General features: G+C 41.5%; 2 protein-coding genes across 9 annotated transcripts in view; both read left to right on the top strand.

The window, feature by feature from the left end:
* The window catches only part of OSBPL3 (oxysterol binding protein like 3), a 199669-nt gene extending 194629 nt beyond the window's left edge, over positions 1-5040 (top strand). For all 8 annotated transcript variants that reach the window (XM_086396295.1, XM_086396291.1, XM_086396293.1 and 5 more), the window contains one exon: positions 1367-5040. In XM_086396295.1, the coding sequence (XP_086252421.1) occupies positions 1367-1463 (97 nt within the window). In that variant the 3' untranslated portion in view covers positions 1464-5040. The remainder of the gene's footprint in view (positions 1-1366) is intronic.
* Positions 5041-6195: 1155 nt separating this feature from the next.
* The window catches only part of GSDME (gasdermin E), a 113619-nt gene continuing 98758 nt past the window's right edge, over positions 6196-21056 (top strand). The window contains exon 1 of the mRNA XM_086396328.1: positions 6196-6473. The gene's annotated coding sequence lies outside the window, so the exon portion shown is untranslated. The remainder of the gene's footprint in view (positions 6474-21056) is intronic.

The raw sequence follows: 21056 nt of genomic DNA, 5'->3' as shown, positions 1-21056 counted from the left end.
TAAAGCGCTTCTTGATGAAAGTGAAAGAGGAGAGTGAAAAAGTTGGCTTAAAGCTCAAAATTCAGAAAACGAAGATCATGTCATCCAGTCCCATCACTTTATGGCAAATAGATGGGGAAACAGTGGTTGACTTTATTTTTCTGGGCTCCAAAATCACTGCAGATGGTGACTGCAGCCATGAAATTAAAAGACGCTTACTCCTTGGAAGGAAAGTTATGACCAACTTAGACAGAATATTAAAAAGCAGAGACATTACTTTGTCAACAAAGGTCCGTCTGGTCAAGGCTATGGTTTTTCCAGTGGTCATGTATGGATATGAGAGTTGGACTATAAAGAAAGCTGAGTGCAGAAGAATTGATGCTTTTGAACTGTGGTGTTGGAGAAGACTCTTGAGAGTCCCTTGGACTGCAAGGAGATCCAACCAGTCCATCCTAAAGGAAATCAGTCCTGAACATTCTTTGGAAGGACTGATGTTGAGGCTGAAACTCCAATACTTTGGCCACCTGATGTGAAGAACTGCCTCATTAGAAGAGACGCTGATGTTGGGGAAGGATTGAAGGCAGGAAGAGAAGGGAACAACAGAGGATGAGATGGTTGGATGGCATCACCGCTCAATGGACATGAGTTTGAGCAAGCTCTGGGAGTTGGTGATGGACAGGGAGGCCTGGCGTGCTGCAGTCTATGGGGTTGCAAAGGGTTGGACATGACTGAGCGATCGAACTGAACTGAAAGTGAAAGAAAGTGAAGTCGCTCAGTCGTATCCGACTCTTTGCGGCCCCATGGACTGTAGCCTACCACGTTCCTCCCTCCATGGGATTCTCCAGGCAAGAGTACTGGAGTGGGTTGCCATTTCCTTCTCCAGGGGATCTTCCCAACCCAGGGATCTAACCCGGGTCTCCCACATTCCAGGCAGACGCTTTAGCCTCTGAGCCACTGGGGAAGCCCAACTTTGAGTGACATCTAGTCAAATAGTTAACCAAGGCTGTTAACTCTAGACTGTGATGACTTCCAATTCCTTTCCTTTTTACTCTTAATTTATTATTTGATTTGAACAACCTGATTGATTTGCAGCATTTACATAGTCATACTCAAGCCATATTTTCTGTACCACAGACTCTTCCCTCACCTGTTTGTCTCAGGAGTACCATTTCTCACAGCCTTTAAGTTTGAGAAGCCGAAGTCAGAAGTAGCTAAACAGTCCAGTTCTGGACCACAGGGACAGAGTGTGCAGATGCAAATGATAATCTGGACGGGCAGCAGCGGGGGACGGGTGGAGGCCCGGGCAGGGCAGAGAGGAACTGAAAAGGGAAATAGAGACTATGACGATCTTGTCAAGAGCCTTCAACAAATTCTTTCACTTCCACAGGAAATCCATTGATGACTCTTGGGTGAGCAACGGCACCTACTTGGAACTTAGGAAAGATTTTGGTTTTTCCAAACTGGACCATCCTGTCTTGTGGTGAAAGAGGAAAGAACAAGACATCTTTGTGCTTCTCCTGCATTTGCTTTCTGAAGCCACCGTCTTGTGTCTGTATATTTAAACAATATTATCTAGAATGATCACTTGTGCTTCTTAGCTTAGCGTTGTAAGTATTTAAGTATATATTTTCTTCAGTAGGTTTCTTTACAATTTCAAATGTTATCATGATTGTTTATATGAATGTAGAACACCTTGATATTTCTTTTTATATATAAACTATTTAATAAAAATAAAAGATTGAATGTTAATGTGTGGGTTAAAAAAGAAACTTTAACACTAATTTTCCAAAGGTTAGGAAAATTCTAATTAAATTTATGCCTTATAAAATTAGGTTGTAAAGAAAATCCATCTCTCCCAGGTGCATTAAGAAAAAAGAATACCTAGGGTTACTCACCCATGCATAAGCTACCCAGGTTTATTTTGGTAGCTCAGGTATCTTTTTGCCTCAGACAGCTTTTGAATTGCTCACACAGAACAATTCTGCTGGTGCTGGAGTCTGAAGAATACTCGTATTTGCATTTCAGTGACTGGAGAGAATGGTATAAGATGAGTGAGATATGTTTTTATATAAGATGGGTGTGGTACCTTCTCAAAGAGGGAAACATTTGAAGTCATCCCTCCCTATAGTTTCATTGCCTATGTGCAAAATCATACAGAGAAAGTGTTGATAATTTGAGAAATCCCTATTTTTTAAATATCATAATGAATTCCCAAACAGTAGGAAATTTCTCCTTAGAGTTAAATCATTACAAGTTAAAAAAACTGTTTTCCTACTCCACCCCAACCTCCCCCACTATTTGCCCACATATCTGTTGAACATGGAATGACCCAATTTAGTGTTAAAATACACAGGGGATTCCACATGGCAGTTTGACTTTCCAGAAGTTTAATAAAGTAGCTGATTGTTTTAAGTAACTCAACACATTTTCCTTAAATACTGTTTTGGTATTTTCTACCTCTTAATAAGCAATGTATTTTAGATCTTGTATTAAAAAGTTTGACCATCTGCCTTATAGAAAAATGTAGAGAATTGAGTTCTTCCTTTGTGCTGTGTTCTGATAAAGCTTTAAATGTCTTCTTATCCCCTTCCTACACTTTCTTCTTAACTCATATCACTCATTTGTGAGTTTTGCAGCAGTCTTGAATGATACAGATTATAACTACCAAAAGGAGAAACTTTGCCTTTTTAAATGTGTTATTGCCAATTACAATAATAGAATATGTGCAGTAGTTGAATTCTGTGATCAAAGCAGTTCCAATTTCTGCCCGTATTACTTTAAAACCAAAGCTTGAGTTTTAAGCATTTTCCTATAAAGTCCATAACAACCCTATGGGATATCAAGTAAAATGATGTGGTAAAAAAAAATTTCTCCAGAAAACATTTTTAGATATTTAAATAACATCAAAGAATGCTATGAGTGAAAAATCAAATAAGTAATGGGAAAAAGCATGCACTGTTTTTCAGTGTCACACAAACAACTAGTTAGAGAGTGTTCCATTTTCAAAATAGAGTTAAAGTGGATCACTGGCCTTTTGGAATCTGCAAGTGACTAGCATTTTAAAATAATATGCGATTCATTAAATATTGCTTTCATCCATTTCATTTTATCAAGACGTCGAGATGAACACAGTGAGAATATCATTTCCATTTCTAATGAAAACGATCAAATTCTTTGGTATGGGCTTTGTTCTTTTCTTTTCAAGCTTGTATCAGAATTCTGCTCACAGACAGGAAGAAGAGGCCTGTGGATTTTAAGGGTACTCCAGGGGAAAACAAATCTCATTTTCACAGTGTGAAGGTAAATGCAGAACTTGAGTAATACTGACTGCGGCAGAGGTTGGCTCAAAACAAGAACAAAACATGCAGCCTGAATGGATGTAGCTTTGTCATGAGGTCTTTGGCAAGTCTTTAATTGTCCCAGTTGCTATTTCAATTGATCTTATATTTCATTTTGTAATCACAAGGATCAAGGGACCAAACATCACCTTTGTAGTCATTTGAGATGGGAGTGTGGATAAATTTGAATATGCATGCCAATTTTAAAACCTATTAGTACCCACCTCTATAAAGGGTTTTTCTGACATTTAAATGGCTTGGTGATACATCCTATTATAATCCTCAAATTCCCTTGAGGGGGAAACAGCTTCTTTTTTCCTTCAGTCTCTACTCTCAAAAGCACCTTCTCAACCTAATTTGTAGCTCAAGGACATTTTATAGTCTTAAGATGAAGGAAGCAGAAACATGGCATTGTTTGAGGACTGAGGCAGAACTGACTTTTCCAGATTTTGGATCTCCCAATTACATAATGCCAATCACTTCATCGCTGAAGGTACACGTTGTAACCTCTATTTTATTCCTGGTCATCCCATCCCAAATGTATGGTGAACCACACTGCTGTTCTTGGAAATGGGACCGCGTGCAGTCCAGTTTCCCACATTACACCCCAGGTAACGTGGTGCTGCTGCCCCTGCTGGTCGTCCCAAGCTGCAAGAGATGCTTTTCAGGAAGGGGCCACAGTCTCCTGTGTAGCCAGGCAGATCACTCCCTCCCCAGGTCCCAAAGCCTAAGATGGTATTTCCTGGAGTGAAATGTAATAATCAAAGTCTCAGTGCAGCTTCTTTCTCCATGCCATTCACCTCCTAGAGGCCAGGCTGGTTCTGGTACTAACTAAACAGACGGAGTTCACTTTAAGACAACCGTCATTATCCCCACAGAATGCCCAGACAGCCCCCACAGCCTCATGTGCTTCCTATAGACTCTCTGAGAGAGTAAAATAGACAAACCATTCATTAAAAAAAATATTTACTTCATTTGGGCTGCTGCTTTTCTCACATCCTATTTTTAATTACTTCCAGTAAATCATTGACTTGGGCTTCAAGCACTGTCCTTCTGTGTTTTCCACATTTATGACGAGTGACCTTGTCCTACCATTAATAATGTCAACACTAAAAGAAAAATGATAAAGGTTCTGTTTGGTTGTTGAAACTTGTTGTAGGTCTAATACTTATCCTGTAAATTATATTATGCCTTCCGCTATCATAGAATTTCTCAGACCTTTTAGTTATGAATAGGAGCAATAAGCAGTTGTATTGACATAATTTATTTAAGTGTCTTTAATTTTGATATTAACATTGGCATAACTCTATTTTTGCTACCAAATGATAGCTATTTTCATGTGCTCAACTTTCCCTACATTGTATTAATCTGTTGCTTGGTGTTTGTCTCTATTTTTCTTTTTTGGAAATATAGACCATATAAGTATCTGCAAATTGCAGCAGTCTGAAATGCAAACCATTTTCAGGAACTTTGGTTTTGAGGAATGCAATGATCAGAGGTTGTTAATTTATTTGTGATGATTTTATCTTTGTCTCTTACCCTCAGAAGATACTATTTTTTTTAATGGATTTTGTAAATCTTTCATCTAACTGTTTATAAGATTATTTTCTGTTTAAAATTCCAGCCTTCCACCCATCCGCCGAGGCCTCCCCCAAAAGCTCCAACTAATTTGCTTTTTCCCCACGTGTAGCTAGTTGACTGAATAAATAACATGGAAAAAGGCTGCCCCTGTCGTTGTGTTTCCAGGTTAATGGGCATATGTGGCTGTTGATGGGACAGAGCAAGACTCCAGCTGAGATTCTTGAGGGAGAAACACACAAGATTAACTAAAGTGATGGGGTTGGAAATAAAAAAAATACCCCAGGACCCAAAGAACCCTGGAAACTTTGGCAAAAGTTGCCATATTTTTGGTCTGAACATTTCCGAGATATACTGCAAATGTAGGTCCCCCACCATTGGGACAAGAATCTGAGGGGGGCAGCTGGAGCTCCACACAGCCCCCAAGAAGCCCTCTCTGTTCAACCCAGCATGTTATGGAAATATCATTATTTTTTGTGTGTCCTAACATGAAAAAGGGAAATGCTGACCACCCACACTAATTTAATGGCCCTGGTGAATGGCTGACTCATCTCCTCCTACACCCAAGTTGTGTCCTCTGCAATACCCTGAACACTGAGCCTTCCCTGAAGTTCCATTTGGTTTAGTTCACATGTTTACAGTGTCACACATACACTGGGCCGCAGAGTTACACACATAAAGTCTTTGCCTCCCCCAAAACACTAAAGAGACAACCAGAAGCCACTCATGAACCTTGATTGGATCCTGGCTTAAAAGAAAAACAAGCTATCAAATACATTTTGAGGACAGTAAGTGCAATTTGCATATAAGCATCATGAAATTATTGCTAACTTTCATATATGTATATGGCATTTGCCTGTTGATCTGTATCAAACCTGCCATTAAAGAAGGATCAACATTATTCCAAATAACATCACTAAAGGAAATCTTAAAAGGCAACTTCAGACTATTTTAACATTGTTGGAGTAGATATGAAAGCGTCCTAAGGTTTCAACTTGAAGAAGGCAATGAAATTTGAAGGTACAAGTTCTTAGCCTTTAGTTTATGAACTCAGCTGTATTATCTAGTAGAACTGATGAAATATCTGCATTAACATAATTAATATCCATCAGTGACCGGCAAATCAGGACATCAGGGCCCTAGCTGGTGCCAGTCAGGAGTTTCTTATTACGGACTAATTAGTTGGAGTTCCTTCAGGAAAGAGAAGCCAACTCTATAGCTCAGGAGATTTTAATGAAGGGTCCACTTGTGGGCTATTAGCAGGATTAAAGCATAATAGCAACACTGGAGAGTTGTAACTGCTCCTGCAGAAGTTGGAGCTCTGAGGAGAGGAGGAGCTGTAGTGGAGGGACCTTCCGTCTCTGCCAGAAAATCCAGCCGAGAGTCGAGAAGAACTCTCCCAACCTTGGTCTTCTCCGGCCGCCATTCTCCTTGGTGACTGAACCCAACAGGGCAGGGAGCCCCAAAGTGCAGTGCTCAGGCCCCAGGACAGGAGGAGGCCCTGGGCCAACAAAAAACAAGCACCTGGACTTTATGTTTACCGCCATCTTCTCGTATGAGATTTTGGAGGAATTTTCAGTAAGTAAATAGGCTTTGGAACCTTTTTTTTAAAAAATATAATTTGTTGTGGCTCCCAGTTATCTTCCAAGGATGAATTATGATTAACTGTGCTTTTTAAAAACTGGTTCTCCATGATATTATTGTTGTTGTCACACTTAAAATGAGTTAAGGGCAGCCTCTTCTTTATTAAATGCCATAGTTTAAACAGATAGCAACCTGGGAAAGACGTATCAGCTAAAGCAGTGATTTTTTTAAATTGGCTAATATGTTGGGAACTTTACACACGCACACACTCTCTTTCTCTTTTTCTTCCTCTTCCTCTGAGGGTCAGACCTCACATAGTCTGTTGACCAACATTTGCTCACCACAAAGCAGGAACGCCACTTTCTAATGTCATGATTGTTCCAGGACTTAGAAAATGGCACGTTGGTAAGAACTGTGTGTTTCTTTTCACAGCCTTTCATGCACTCCTTTTGTACTGTCTTTGGGATGTAAAGGTAGGGGCCCTGACACCTCGTAGGCCTGCAGACAGGGAGCGGGCAGCCACTGAGATGGATGTTTTCTCTGAAAAACATTTTCTGACCCAGGAATGGCCCCAGACACTGGTGATACACAGCCTTCCTCCTTGAGAAGCTTCCAGTCTCCTGGGAGGCCAGTGGTCAGTGATTAATCGCAGAGTTTAAGCACGCCCCCGGGTGTGGTAAGAGGACCCCCAAATGAGAGGGGAGCAGTGCGGTGGATGGAGAGGAGGGCGGACCTCAGAGCCGGTGAAGGAAGGAGTGGGCTTGGCGGGCCCGGAAATCAGGGGGAGGGGGATGGGGAACCACGGGTGACTCACAGCTGCTCTCCGTGCCAGCTAAACTGCAGCGCAGCTTCCCAACCAGCGTCCAGTGAAATTTTTGAGGTGTCACGATACGTGGTGTTTCCTCAGCCTGGAGCCATGGGACAAGGGTTGGGAGGAGGCAGGCATTGCTTAGGCACCCGAGTGGGCCAAGGAAATCCCCCTAGAGAACCCTTCTGCCTCTGCTGCAGAATCACATAAGCCTCCATGTCCCCCTCGCCATATATCCAAACACAGTTTAGTGAGGAAAAGGGAGGCCAAGCCTGGGAAACCTGAGAGTTTCACCATCTTTCCAGAAGTGACTGAGAATTGCCGGAACAGACTATCCAAATTATCAGACTAGATAATTTCTTTCTGTAATTTTTTATTGTGGTAAAATATACTGATACATGGGCTTCCCTGGTGGTTCAGATGATAAAGAATCCACTTGCAATGCAGGAGACCTGGGTTCAATCCCTGGGTCGGTAAGATCCCCTGGAGAAGGGAATGGTTCCCTATTCCTGTATTTTTGCCTGGAGAATCCTGTGGACAGAGAAACCTGGCTGGCTACAGTTCATGGAGTCACAAAGAGTCAGACACGACTGAGTGACCAACACACATGCACACACACATATTGATACATAAAGTTTTAACATTTTAACCATTTCCCCCTAGTTTTATTGAGCTTTGTTAGATGTATGGCACCATGTAAGTTTAAGGTGTAGAGCATAATGGCCTGACTTACATATCTTGTGACATCATTACCATAAGTTTAGTTGACATCATCTTCTCATATAGGTACAAAAAAAGACCCCAAAAAAATGTTTTTTTTTTTTTTTCCTTATGATAACTCTTGGGATCTACTCTCTAAACAACTTCCAATTTTACCATACGGCAGAGCTAGCTCTAGTCATGTTAGATATTACATTTCCAGTAATTATAGCTCAAGGTTTGTACATTTTTAAGTGTAAAAGTCAGTGGCATTAAGTGCGTTCACACTGTTGTGTGACCATCACCATTCTCCATCTCCAGAATCTTTTTCATCATCTCCTACTGAGATTCTGTATCTATTTAGACTAAACAAAATTAAACCTTGAATTGTTTTTCTTGCTAAGCAATAGGTGAAAGGCTCATAAGGAAGACCACATCAGTTACCCACAAGGTGAAAGAATTAATTTTTCTCACTTCTGAGTTATAGTGTTACAGTTTTGCAGACTCACTATGGAAGTATTACCACAGCCCTATTTAGGCAAGGGGGCTTCTCTGGTGGCTTAGAGGTTAAAGCGCCTGCCTGCAGTGTGGGAGACCTGGGTTCAATCCCTGGGTCAGGAAGATCCCCTGGAGAAGGAAATGTCAACCCACTCCAGTATTCTTGCCAGAAGAATCCCAGGGACAGAGGAGCCTGGTAGGCTGCAGTCCATGGGGTCATGAAGAGTTGGACACGACTGAGCGACTTCACTTTCACTTTCACTTCTTTAGGCAATCCCTATGTAATGGAAGTGTTTATTGAGAACCAGAAATTAAGCAATTTGACCAAACTCTCCCAATTTCTTAATAGCAGTGAGGGGATATGAGTGCATGTCTGGCATGTTTCAAAATCCAGCTCCTCTTGCTACAGAATGAGAGGGAAACAGTGAGATCCCAACTCCCTTTTCCCTTCCAAGTCCTTATTCTCTAATTTTAGTCCCAAAGGTCTTTGAAGCTGACATAGGGAGCTCATTGAACAGGAAAAGAACTCTGGGATGAGACTTGGGAACTTAATTCTAGTTATTGGTAAAACTTGAGTAGGTCACTTATCCACAAATCTCACATGGCCCCAACATCAAATGGACAAATTATTACTAAATTTCCCTCTGTGCTGCCAGATTGTGATCTTAAGACTAGGTAGGAATGTTCTTTGGTCAATCAATAAATATTCATGAGCACCAAACACATGCCAGACATAACCCCTGCCCCCATGGAGCTTACCTACACATTGGAGAATCTGCCCTAAATTATTCTTTTCTATTTTATCCTGAAAATGGAAAGTATTTGGCCACATGGAAGAATTACATTGCTTATTTAGAAAACTGTCAGATTCTGAATCATCAAACTTTTGTAGAATCAAAATGATCCAAGTGTGAATAATAGGCTGCAAAGTCTATTGATATGGTCCTTTGCCTACAGTCAACAATACAGGGAATACAGAAGAGATTTTAAAAATTAAGTTTCTGTTCTTGTGGAGCATAGAGTCTGGTGGGGGCAGAGAGTGGTGGCTGGAGGTGGAGACGGTGAGCTCATAAACAGGCAGATGAGTGGTGTGACAGATGTAAAAGTGCTATGGAGGAAAATACTCAAGAGTCGGGAGGGAAGATGAATATTTCAATACAAATACAAGTCTAAAGCAGGGATGTGTCTGGTGAGAGGAAGGAAGCCAGTGCAGGTGGAGCAGTGTGAGTTGGGGAGAGGATGCAAATCAAAATTAGGGCAGGGAGGTACTTGGGGTCAGAAGATTTTGTTTTTTGCCAAGTGGGATTAAAAGCCAATAAAGGGTTTTGAGCAGAGGAATGATATGATTTGACTTACAATTTTAAAAGGTCATCTGGCTGCGTGGCAGAGCTTGCAGGGGCCATAGGTGGACACAAGGAGCCAGTTAGGAGGTTGTTGGGCTCATTCAGAGAGAAATAGTGAAGGTTTGGACCAGGGTGGAAATAATGGAGGGGGAGGAAAGCAGAAAGAAACTGGAAATACTTTGAAGATAGAATCAACAGGACTGGCCAGAGTTAAGTTTGGGATGTGGGAAGAGAGAAGTCAAAGATGACTCCAAGGTCTGTGGCCTGAGCCACTAGAAGGATGAAGTTTCCATGAACTGAAATAAGGAAGACTATGGGCAGAGCAGATTTGGGTGCTCTGATGAAAAAATTAGGTGGTAACTTTTTTCGAGAGTCCTTTTAAGTAGGCAGCTGGATACAAGTGCAGTGAAGGGTAATGCATCAGGCTTGAGTTGTTCACACCCTGTACATTTGACAAAGAAAAGACTGGACCTCAACCATCTCTTTCTTGTGAGATACCCTCTAAGCCCTTGGAATATCCCTGGGACTTTTATATACCTGGGACTTTGGACCATGCTAAATAGTTTACAGTAAAAATGTGGTTTTGGTGGGGACTTTGGGCCACACTGTAGAAGTCTGACCTCTGGAAGGGCTGGAAACTATCATCAGCCACATTGGTGCTCCATGCCAAAGTGACCAGCCCTGGACACCAAGGCTTCCCTGGTTGATGATACTCTGAGTAAGTGGTCACACATTTTTGATAGGGTTGCTCAAGTGAGAAATGCCAGAGAGATTTAAGACTCCTCCACCTCCCTCATGCCCACATTCATGGGCCTGAGTCCTGCCCAGCCCACCACCTGAGAAGTTCCTCTTCCTTACCCACAGCACTGTCTCTGGCCAGCCCTTCCAGAGGTCAAACAGCATGGCCCAAAGGAAACTTGATGGTTCCTGCCTGGCCTAATGGAGCCCCTGACTGCAGTCACAGTGCCACCTCTCCATCCTCTAAGCCGCAACCAGAGTGGTTTTCCTAAGCTCTGTTCACAACATTAATCTCTTTAAAGTACATCTCTGCTCAGAACATCTCAACATGGCATGTGTGTAACACAGTGGTCACAAGTCCAGCCTTTCTAGTCAGAGACTTGGGTTTGTACCCTGGCTCTCCTGTTTCCTCTGTTCTGCCCTGGAGCTCACCCCCAAGGGCTGTTCCAAGGAGCACCTGCTGCTGCCATTTACTGATGGCTTACACCATGCCAATCACCACCCTTAAGGTTCCCTAAGTGTCCCCATGTCACTAAGGAGGAAATGGAGACCTAGGCTAAGGAACTTGCTTACAATCTCAGTCTCAGACTCGAAAAAACCATGATTCAAGTGTTCTTAGCCTCTAAAACAGCAGTTCTCAGAAAGTGATCTGGCATCCCCGCAATCTCTCAGTACCCATTCAAGGTGCACAAGGTCTAAAATATTTTCATAATACTATTAAGACACTATTTTCCCTTTCCACTTTCCCTCTTGAATGTATAGAGGAGTTTTCCAGAGGCTGTATGACATGTGAATGTGCAAGGTTAATGCAGAAGCAGACGAGAAGTCAGCTGTCGTCTTTTAAGCCAGACAGTCAGGATATTTGCAAAAATATAAAATAGTGCTATTCTTCCCTCTAATATTTTTTGTGCTAGAGATTCTGGTTGTATTTATTTAAAAGTATGTTTTTATGTAAACATATAATGGTATATTATCCATAGTTTTTAGAATTAATATTCTTCAGTTTCTCAGTTTGAACTTCTAATACAGTAAATATCAATAGATATATATAACCTACATAAATAAAAGCTCTCTGGGGCTCTCTCTAATTTTTAAGAGCATGAAGGTCTTTTAAGAGCATACAGTCTTTAAGAGGATATTTAAACTTGAGACCAAATAGTGTAATAAACACAGCATTATGCTGTACATGATATATATAAATTATAGTGTCTGATGGAGAATGAGGGCTCCATAAGTTGTTTTTACTATTTTATATGGTGCTGTAAATGAATAATATGTGTACTGGCCCATGACTACTCTATGTTTCACTTCCCCTCATGCATTCTTCTCCCCTGTTTTATTGAATTGCCTATAGTCTCGGATCCCCAAGCTTTGCACAGTCTGTCCCTCTTTGAGAAGGATCTCTCCCACCACATCTACCAAACTCATTTTCTCCCTTTCAAACCTCAGCTTAGGCATCTCTACCTTTTAGAAGGTGCCTGGAGCTGGGTTCTAGAGCTGAGTTCTACCCTGGGTTCTATCTAACCCTGACCCGGACCCTAACCCTAATTTTTTTCTTTATGAGTTATGGCACTGCAGTTCAGTTCAGTCGCTCAGTTGTGTCTGACTCTTTGCGACCCCATGGACTCCAGAACGCCTAACTTCCCTAACTCCCTGTCCAGAACCTTTCAATATACGTACTGACTAGAGTAGAAAGTCATGGGGACTTTGTTGATTTCCTTGGAAGAGGAAGATTTTTGTTACTGCCCATTCACTGCAGTTAAGGAAGAGGCCTTCCTCCTGGAACATAGCCTTTTCCCATCACCAGAACAATAATTGCAAGAAGATCATGGTCTAGGCCAATGCTTCCCCAAACATGGCCTAAATCCCCTGTGGAGGTGCACATTAACATTCAGATTCCTTCTCCCATCCATGACCTACTGAATCACACTCCCTGAGAATACGATTTTTTGTTAAACTTTTTTTCTTTCTCTGTATTTGCTTATTTGTTTTAAAATTTTATTGGAGTATAGTTGATTTATAATGTCAATAGTTTCAGGTATATGGCAAAGTGATTCTGTTATACATATACATATATTCATTCATTTTCAGATTCTTTACCCACATAGGTTATTACAGAATATTGAGTGTACTTCCCTATGCTATACACTGGGTTCTTGTTGGTTATCTATCTTATATATAGTACTGTGTGCATGCTAATACCAAGCTCCTAATTTATTCTCCGCACCCCACCACGTTTCCCCTTTGGTAACCATAAGGTTTTTTTAAATCTATGAGTCTGTTTCTGTTTCATAAATAAGTTAATATGTATCATTTTTAAAATTAGACTCCATGTATGAGTAATATCATATGATATTTGTCTTTAACTTCACTTAGTATAATAATCTCTAGGTCCATCCATGTTGCTGCAAATGTCATTATTTCATTCTTTTTTATGGTTGAGTAAATATTCTATTATATATATATGGACCACATCTTCCTATCCGTTCCTCTGTCAGTAGAAAATATGATTTTTTAAATAACAAAGTCTTATTTTGATTTGGTGATTCTTACATGTACAAGGTCTGAGAATCATGAGTTTGAGTAAACTCTGGGAGTTGGTGATGGACAAGGAGGCCTGGCGTGCTGGAGTCCATGGGGTCGCAGAGAGTCAGACTCGACTGAGGGACTGAACTGAACTGCAGTGCCGTCCATTAGGGAGACAATGATGACTAAGAATTTTACCACAGTGAGAAAGGAAATAACTTATAGTGAATATTTATCATGCAGGTGATGTTGGACTTGGTTTGAATGGGCATTTTTAGGCAGAGACAGGCAGCAAAGCTATTCCAGGCAAGGAGAATGTCATGTGTAATGGAAAAGAAGCCCAAAATTGTGTGGCAAAGACAAAGAAAGACACAAAACCATCTGTATCCTTTCTTTGATGTTATGTACAACCAAGAAACTTTGGGGATATTAATTTGGCTATTTAACTGCTATGTGCTGGGTGGTAAGCATGAGCTTCCCAGCCATGAGAGATTTGTGCATTTTGGACTACAAATCAATAAACTGATTTCCTGATTTGTAAACTGACCTTTTGATTAAGGTGAATCAATACCCCAGGGGCTTCCCTGGTGGCTGAGATGGTGAAGAATGTACCTGCAATGCAGGAGACCCACGTTTGATCCCTGGGTTGGGAAGATTCCCCTGGAGAAGGAAATGGCAACTCGTTTCAGTATTCTTATCTGGGAAATTCCATGGATAGAGGAGCCTAGCGGGCTACGGTCCATGGGGTCGCAAAAAGTCAGACATGACTGAGCAACTAAGTACTTAACACCCCAGAATGTGTCAGGTGGCAAAATTCTAATTTTGTTTTCTAATACAGTTTTTAATCTGTAACACTGGGGCCTTAAATGTGAGACGTACCCTTGGAGGTCAGCCAGAGAAGAGCCAGCTGACCTCATAGTGTCTTGTAGTGGACGCTATAGTATACTTTCCAAAGCTGCTATTTTGTCCTCCTTCCTGCTGACAAGGAGCACTTTGATTCTGTTCAGATATGGACAACCTTGTATTTGAAGGGAAGCCAAGCCCCGTCCCTGGCCATAGCGTCTCAGTCAGACTAAACCTATGTACCAGTTTCTCCTCTTCCCAATGACTGACTTAGGAATGGGCTTGGGATGATGAGATGGGGGCAAAAATCTTCTGGCAGCTTGAAACATGTCTTCCAGTCTCACAAAGGGACTAAAGAGAGGGTCATTTCCTTTCCATCCCTGACTAGCTGTGTGAATTGTTTCTGTAGTCAACCTGAAACCAGGAAGAGGCAAGTCTGAGGGGGCTGAGGATGGCAGTGAGAAAAGGCAGAGTCTGCCCCGTAGATGACACCACTGAGTCTCTGAGTTGGCCACCCTGGAACCTCTCTACCTGTGCACACCTTAACATATGAGATGACAAGTGTGCTTATTTGTTAGGTTATTTTAGGGTGGTTTTTGTCCAGCTGAATGTACACTAATGGCACCCCACTGACGCAGACACTCAGACACAACATACTATTGGTTTGGCCAAAAAGTTTGTTCATATTCTATGGAAAAACCCAAACAAACTTACTGGCCAACTCCATACTTAATCACTCCCCTAACCCACTCCAGTCTTCTTGCCTGGAGAATCCCAGGGATGGGGGAGCCTGGTGGGCTGCCATCTATGGGGTCGCACAGAGTCGGACATGACTGAAGCGACTTAGCAGCAGCAGCAGCAGCAAGCTGGGAACTGAAATTAAAGTGTCGCAGGGAATGTTGTAGCAGCTTACTGCTGAGCCTCTACAAACTGAGATATATTTATGCAACTAGAAGATAATTCAGAATCCCACCTACTTCTGTCGATAAGATTATCTTTTTCTGCACAGGGACAGGTTAATCCCCCTCCTGTGCACCTCTCTGTTGCTACCTCTGCCCACTCTGCTGCTGCTGCTAAGTTGCTTCAGTCGTGTCTGACTCTGTGTGACCCCATAGACGGCAGCCCACCAGGCTCCCCCGTCCCTGGGATTCTCCAGGCAAGAACACTGGAGTGGGTTGCCATTTCCTTCTCCAATGCATGAAAGTGAAAAGGGAAAGTGAAGTCGCTCAGTCATTTCTGACTCTTTTCGACCCCACGGACTGCAGCCCACCAGGTCCCTCCGTCCATGGGATTTTCCAGGCAAGAGTACTGGAGTGGGTTGCCATTGTCTTCTCCCTGCCACTCTGCAGTTACCAACAACTTTGTTATTGGGTGACCTTTTCTCTCTCATGGCTTCTGTTTGCTCATAGTTTCTGCTGCCTAATTTTTCTCTGGATATCTTTCAGCTTCTGCAACAGACAACTTAAAGTATCTGCATTTCAATTTTTCTAGAAAAGGGTCACAGCCCAGTCATATAAGCCATGTCATCCATTGCTGACAACACTATAAGTTGACTGCACTTGGGTTCTAGGTCCAGCCCGATTCTACCTGGTGGTGCCCTGGGTGGATGGTCACATGGTACAATGTGCCAATTTATGCAGAAAGAACCATGTAGAAAGGAATTGTGGAGAATAGGGAGCATCATGAAGTGTTATCTGTTCAGTACTAGGGCAGCTTGCCAGATGTCCTGCCTATACTAATTCTCCTGTTATTCCAAAATCATAGAAGCTTTGGCCAGATGTGTGTTTACCCAGCTAAACACGTCCCAGACTCCTGCTAGGTATGGCCAAGTGACTATATTCTGATTCAAATACTGTAAGTAGAAGTGTTATGTGCAGTTTCTGGGATGTGCCTTTAGAATGAAAGGTATGTTTCATCCCCCTCCTGGTCTCCCTTCCTGTTGGCTACACATGGAAAGAAGGATGAAAACAGGAGCAGCTTTCTTCTACCTCCAGACAGAAAGAACATGTCTGGCAAACCAGCAAGATCTATGGACACTGGGACCCAACACTTAAGAGTCACCAGTTTGTCTTAGTTTGCCCAGGACAGTTTGGGTTTTAGCATTGAAAATTCCACAAACTGAGGACCAATCCTAAACAAACTGGATGGTTAGTCACCCTACACAGTCAAACTACCACACCAACTCTGGACCATCTACTTAAATTCTTGTTAGAGAGCAAAAACCAACCAGAAACAAAACCCAAACCATTTTCTTGGTTTGCATCACCCTATCCTGTCTTCTAATTCATACAGATACATTTGGTCTAAAGAACCTTGTTGACCATGGTTTTGCTGTTGCTCAGCCTGACATCTGATGCTGAGGTCTGGAGCTCCTCAGCCGGGCTTCTAGACCCCATTGTCAGAGTTGCCATGTGTGGGTTCCAATCAGAATGGAGGCTCCTGAAGAGGCTGAGACCTAGTTGAATCCTAGCTCTAACCTGGTCCCTCTCCTTGGAGCTCTCAAACACACACATAAACACACATAAAAACATACATAAATGGGCACAAACAGGCACACACATCCACACACACGGTCTCTCCTCTCCTCTTTCTCGCTCTCCCCCAGCTCCACCTCTCTTTTCATACTCAGTCTTTTAGAGGAAGCCTTTATGGGGAACAGATGGGAAGCTGGAATAGATTCAAGGGCAAAATAGATTTTCTTTTCCTTTTTTGAAATCACACAATACATGTTCCTTGAAAAATTAGAAAATGGAGTTTGGTTTCATAAACTTATTTTTAAAGGTAAACTAAATAAGAACAATAAATATAACCCATGAGGATTTAATCCCCTTTGGACACAGCAAGTAACACCACTCTCATATCAAAGGGCAGGAACTTATCTGATTATGGGCGGAGAGGGGAAGGTGCAGGAGAGGGAGGGGGGGTTTCCTGGAAGCAGAGGCCTTCAGGCTCATTGGCAAAATATGGCCTTACTTCTCCAGGAAGTCGCCTGCAATAATGGCCCCACCAAGAGTCAGTGACTCTTTCTGTGTCTGTTTTTTCCAGGAGAGCCTTAGTTTCAAATATCCTACCTTCTGTCCCTAAGAGCCATCTAACACCAAACTCAGTAGTTCAGTTCCTCAGCTCCATTTCCTATACTGCTTTCTGCTCCCTAAAGCAACCCTAGAAGCCTGGGTCAGGCCATGGGTATGGGTTTTGTTCAGCTGATAGGCAAGACCACGTTTTGAAGTCCTGACTGTAAGGGCACTTTCAGGGTATCCAAATTTTGTTGATTAGTTAAAAATTTTTTTTCATTTTCCCATTTATCCTGAAGAGTTCAACTTGTGTAGGGAAGCCAACTGTGTTATTTTCCAGAAAAGTTTTTTTTTTTTTAATTTCTATTCATGGTGGATGTTTATGTTCCTTTTTTAATCATAAAAGTAATACATTACTTTTACCAACAGAAAAATGTAAGTAATTATAAGCTGAAAGGGAAGAATAAAATGGAACTTTCCTGATTTCATACCACCCCCAAAAAATTAGTGCTAATATTTTGGCATACAATTTTAAACTTTTTAGCCTTATTTCTATTATATACATTTCTGTATTATACACATAAATGAATCTCTGGTCTTTTCAGAAATACAGGGACATGATTTGCATCAGATTGGTTTGGAAAATAAATTATCTTTGGGGCAGGAGGTGAGAATAGTGACCTAAGAAAAGATAAAGTGAGGCATCTCACCAGGTGCATTTGTGTAACAGTAGTTAATATTGGCTCTAAAAGGTTTCAATTAAGTGATTTATTTATGTTTAAATTTTAACTGAAATGTATTTATGGTTAAATTTTAATTGAAATAAAAGCAAATCCTAGTGAGATGGTGAAGACCTGGTTATAAAATAAAACCTGTGATTGAAGGTGAGTGGGAGTTGCTCACCTAGGTCCAGCTCTTTGTGACCACATGGACTATACAGTCTGCAGAATTCTCCTCGCCAGAATACTGGAGTGGGTAGCCATTCCCTTCCCAACCCAGGGATTGAACCCAGGTCTTCCACATTTCAGGCAGATTCTTTACCAGCTAAGCCACCAGGGAAGCCTGGGGAAAAAAAAAAAAAAACCCCTATGATTAGCTTTAAAATAAAATGGTAGTGGTTATGGAGGAAGGAGTGGATATAGATGAAACAGGATTGCCCATAGTTGATAATTATTGAAGCTGGATGATAGATACAGGGAAGTTTATTATATTACTCTATTTTATTTGATATAGATTTGATGTTTTTGATAACAAAAAGTTAAGCAACAAGTAAACTCAGCAACTGACTCATGGCTCAGTAAAGTCTGACTTAAGCCTTTCTATTTTTGAGACGTCACTTTTCTCAGAAGAACCACCATCAGGAACACTGTCTTAGTCACATAAAGTTAGTCACAATGGCCACCACGGCCACTCTTCCCTCCCGCCATGCATCCTTAGCAAAGGTTACTAGAGACAGGCTGGAGCAGGTAGGCCGCAAGTAGAGGCAGCAATGTCCAAGAGTCCCTAGTAGTTTTGTGAGTTTGAAATATCAGGGAATTCTAGTCATTTCACAAATTTGTGTTGATTTTGCAATCTAAACAATGTGGTTTTTAGGCAAATTATTTCTTCTCAACCTGACACACAACAGATGGTCCACATTCATCCTCCTTCCTTCTCTTTGAGTTGTTAAGAAATCTGAAAGGAGGTCTTTGCCTTCTTAGACTTATAATAGAGTTATAAAGACACTGTGTCCATGTCATCTTTTGTAACATCATGAGAGAAAAACCACCATAAAACCTAGTATTGGAATTCCACTTAGGAAAGGAACTGTCTTCACTGGGAAAACTAACTTGATAAAACACTGTGGGTGAAAAATGACACTCTGAGAGTGTGGCTTGGCAGAAGACAAACCACAGAGATGGCAAAATCCCAGGACCACCTATTATGTAGTTTTTAGTTGCTTGCTTTGCTTTCTTATAAACACTTTCTGTTTCCCCAAGCATTCAGGAACATCTTCCACATACATATGCCTCATGTGGGTGGTATTTGTATAAATGAGAAGTAGAGGCTGGATTCCATAGCTGTATCTACTCTGAAGAGAGGATAGACTAGATGAGCCTAGTGAGTTTGCAGACCTGGGGTCTTAAAGCTAGAAATGAGCAAAACATTTAAGTCCTGGGAAATGCTTTAAATCTTTGGGGGTAGTCCTGATTCTAGTTTGAGGACTCAGGGGGAGATACACATTGTTGTTGTTGTTTTTTAAATGTCAAGCAGGTAACCATGATCTGTTTGTTTTAAGTACAAATGGGTGCTGCCACCAAGAAATAGCAGGGAGAGATGGAGGAGGTATGGAGGAGATGGAGGATGAGCAGGGCCTGTCAGTCCCTCATAACTCAGACTAGCACCAGACAAGAGTGTCTCAGGAAGACAGATTTTAAAAGATGCTTACTCCTTGGAAGGAAAGTTATGACCAACCTAGACAGCATATTAAAAAGCAGAGACATTACTTTGCCAATAAAGGTCCGTCTAGTCAAGGCTATGGTTTTTCCAGTGGTCATGTATGGATGTGAGAGTTGGACTGTAAAGAAAGCTGAGCACCGAAGAATTGATGCTTTTGAACTGTGGTGTTGGAGAAGACTCTTGAGAGTCCCTTGGACTGCAAGGAGATCCAACCAGTTCATTCTAAAGATCTGTCCTGGGTGTTCATTGGAAGGACTGATGCTAAAGCTGAAACTCCAATACTTTGGCTACCTCATGCAAAGAGTTGACTCATTGGAAAAGACTCTGATGCTGGGAGGGTTTGGGGGCAAGAGGAGAAGGGGATGACAGAGGATGAGATGGCTGGATGGCATCACCTACTGGATGGACATGAGTTTGAGTGAACTCTGGGAGTTGGTGATGGACAGGGAGGCCTGGCGTGCTGCAATTCATGGGGTCACAAAGAGTCAGACATGACTGAGCGACTGAACTGAAATAAAGTGGGGTACCTTTTTTATAACCTGGACCCCACACACTTTCCAAAGGATTTGTGGATCCAAGGGACACACATCTATATAAACAGGGAGGAATTAAAGACAAAAACAGGATCAGAAGCCACGAAAAAGAGCAAGGATCTGGTTGTGTACTGGGAACAAGAGAAGATGATGTGCTTATGGCATCTGAGCCTTCTGGTACTCCAGGAAGTAGATACCCACAGAGCTTTCCATAGCTGACAAAGGGATGGAGAATGCTTGCTTCCAGAAAGAGTTTGTTTCAAGGGATATTTTCATCTATGTATATGCTAATCTTTAGCTCTGCAAAACCCAAGGGAACTTGCCATCACTATTTTAGAAGTCACGGGCTCTTATAAAGGTGGGTGAGAGAGGGAGCTATGCTGATAAATAACAACATGACTATGACTGATAACTGGTCTTAAAAATTCTTTAGATCTGCATAATATAACTAAAGCTAAGACTCTCCATAAAACATGAAAATAAGAAGCGATGCCAAATCAGCAAATGGAAAAACAATATGCATTGCCATCAACTATGAACAATCAAAATGAATTAGTCATAAACTAGATTAAAATGAAGGCCACAGATCTGTGGATTTATGATTTGCCCTAAAATATGAAAGAATAATATTGGCACTTTATCCTAAGCTATCCAGCTTCATTTTTTTCATTGTGCTTCAGGTACTGGCTGTAAAATTTGAGATGTATAAATCATAAAATAGAATTATAGCCCAAATGATTTAAATAGCAGCTAAGACTAAATGCTAAATTTGTTTATACCCAAGAGCATATAAATGCCTGAATGGAGTTGAGTTTAAGAAAATACAGGCACACCTCGTTGTATTGTGTTTTGCTTTACTGCACTTCACAGATACTGTGCTATTTACAAACTGAAGGTTTGTGGCAACCCTGCCTGCAGAAAGTCTATTGACACCATTATTCCAACCAGATTTGTTCACTTTGTGTCTCTGTGTTATATTTTGGTAATTCTGACAATATTTCAAATTTTTTCATGATTGTATTTGTTATGCTCATCTGTGATCAGTGATCTTTGTTGTTACTATTATAATTTTGGGGTGCCACAAACTGCACCCACATAAGATGGCAAACTTGATAAATGTATTTTGACTGCTCCAC

This window comes from Bos grunniens, chromosome 4 (genome assembly GCF_055505025.1).
Source record: "Bos grunniens cultivar Pamir isolate PY7600 chromosome 4, Bosgru_T2T1.0, whole genome shotgun sequence".
In the NCBI taxonomy this organism is placed as follows: domain Eukaryota; kingdom Metazoa; phylum Chordata; class Mammalia; order Artiodactyla; family Bovidae; genus Bos; species Bos grunniens.
Note: the sequence above shows the minus strand (reverse complement) of the source record. Positions and strands in the feature narration are given on the sequence as shown.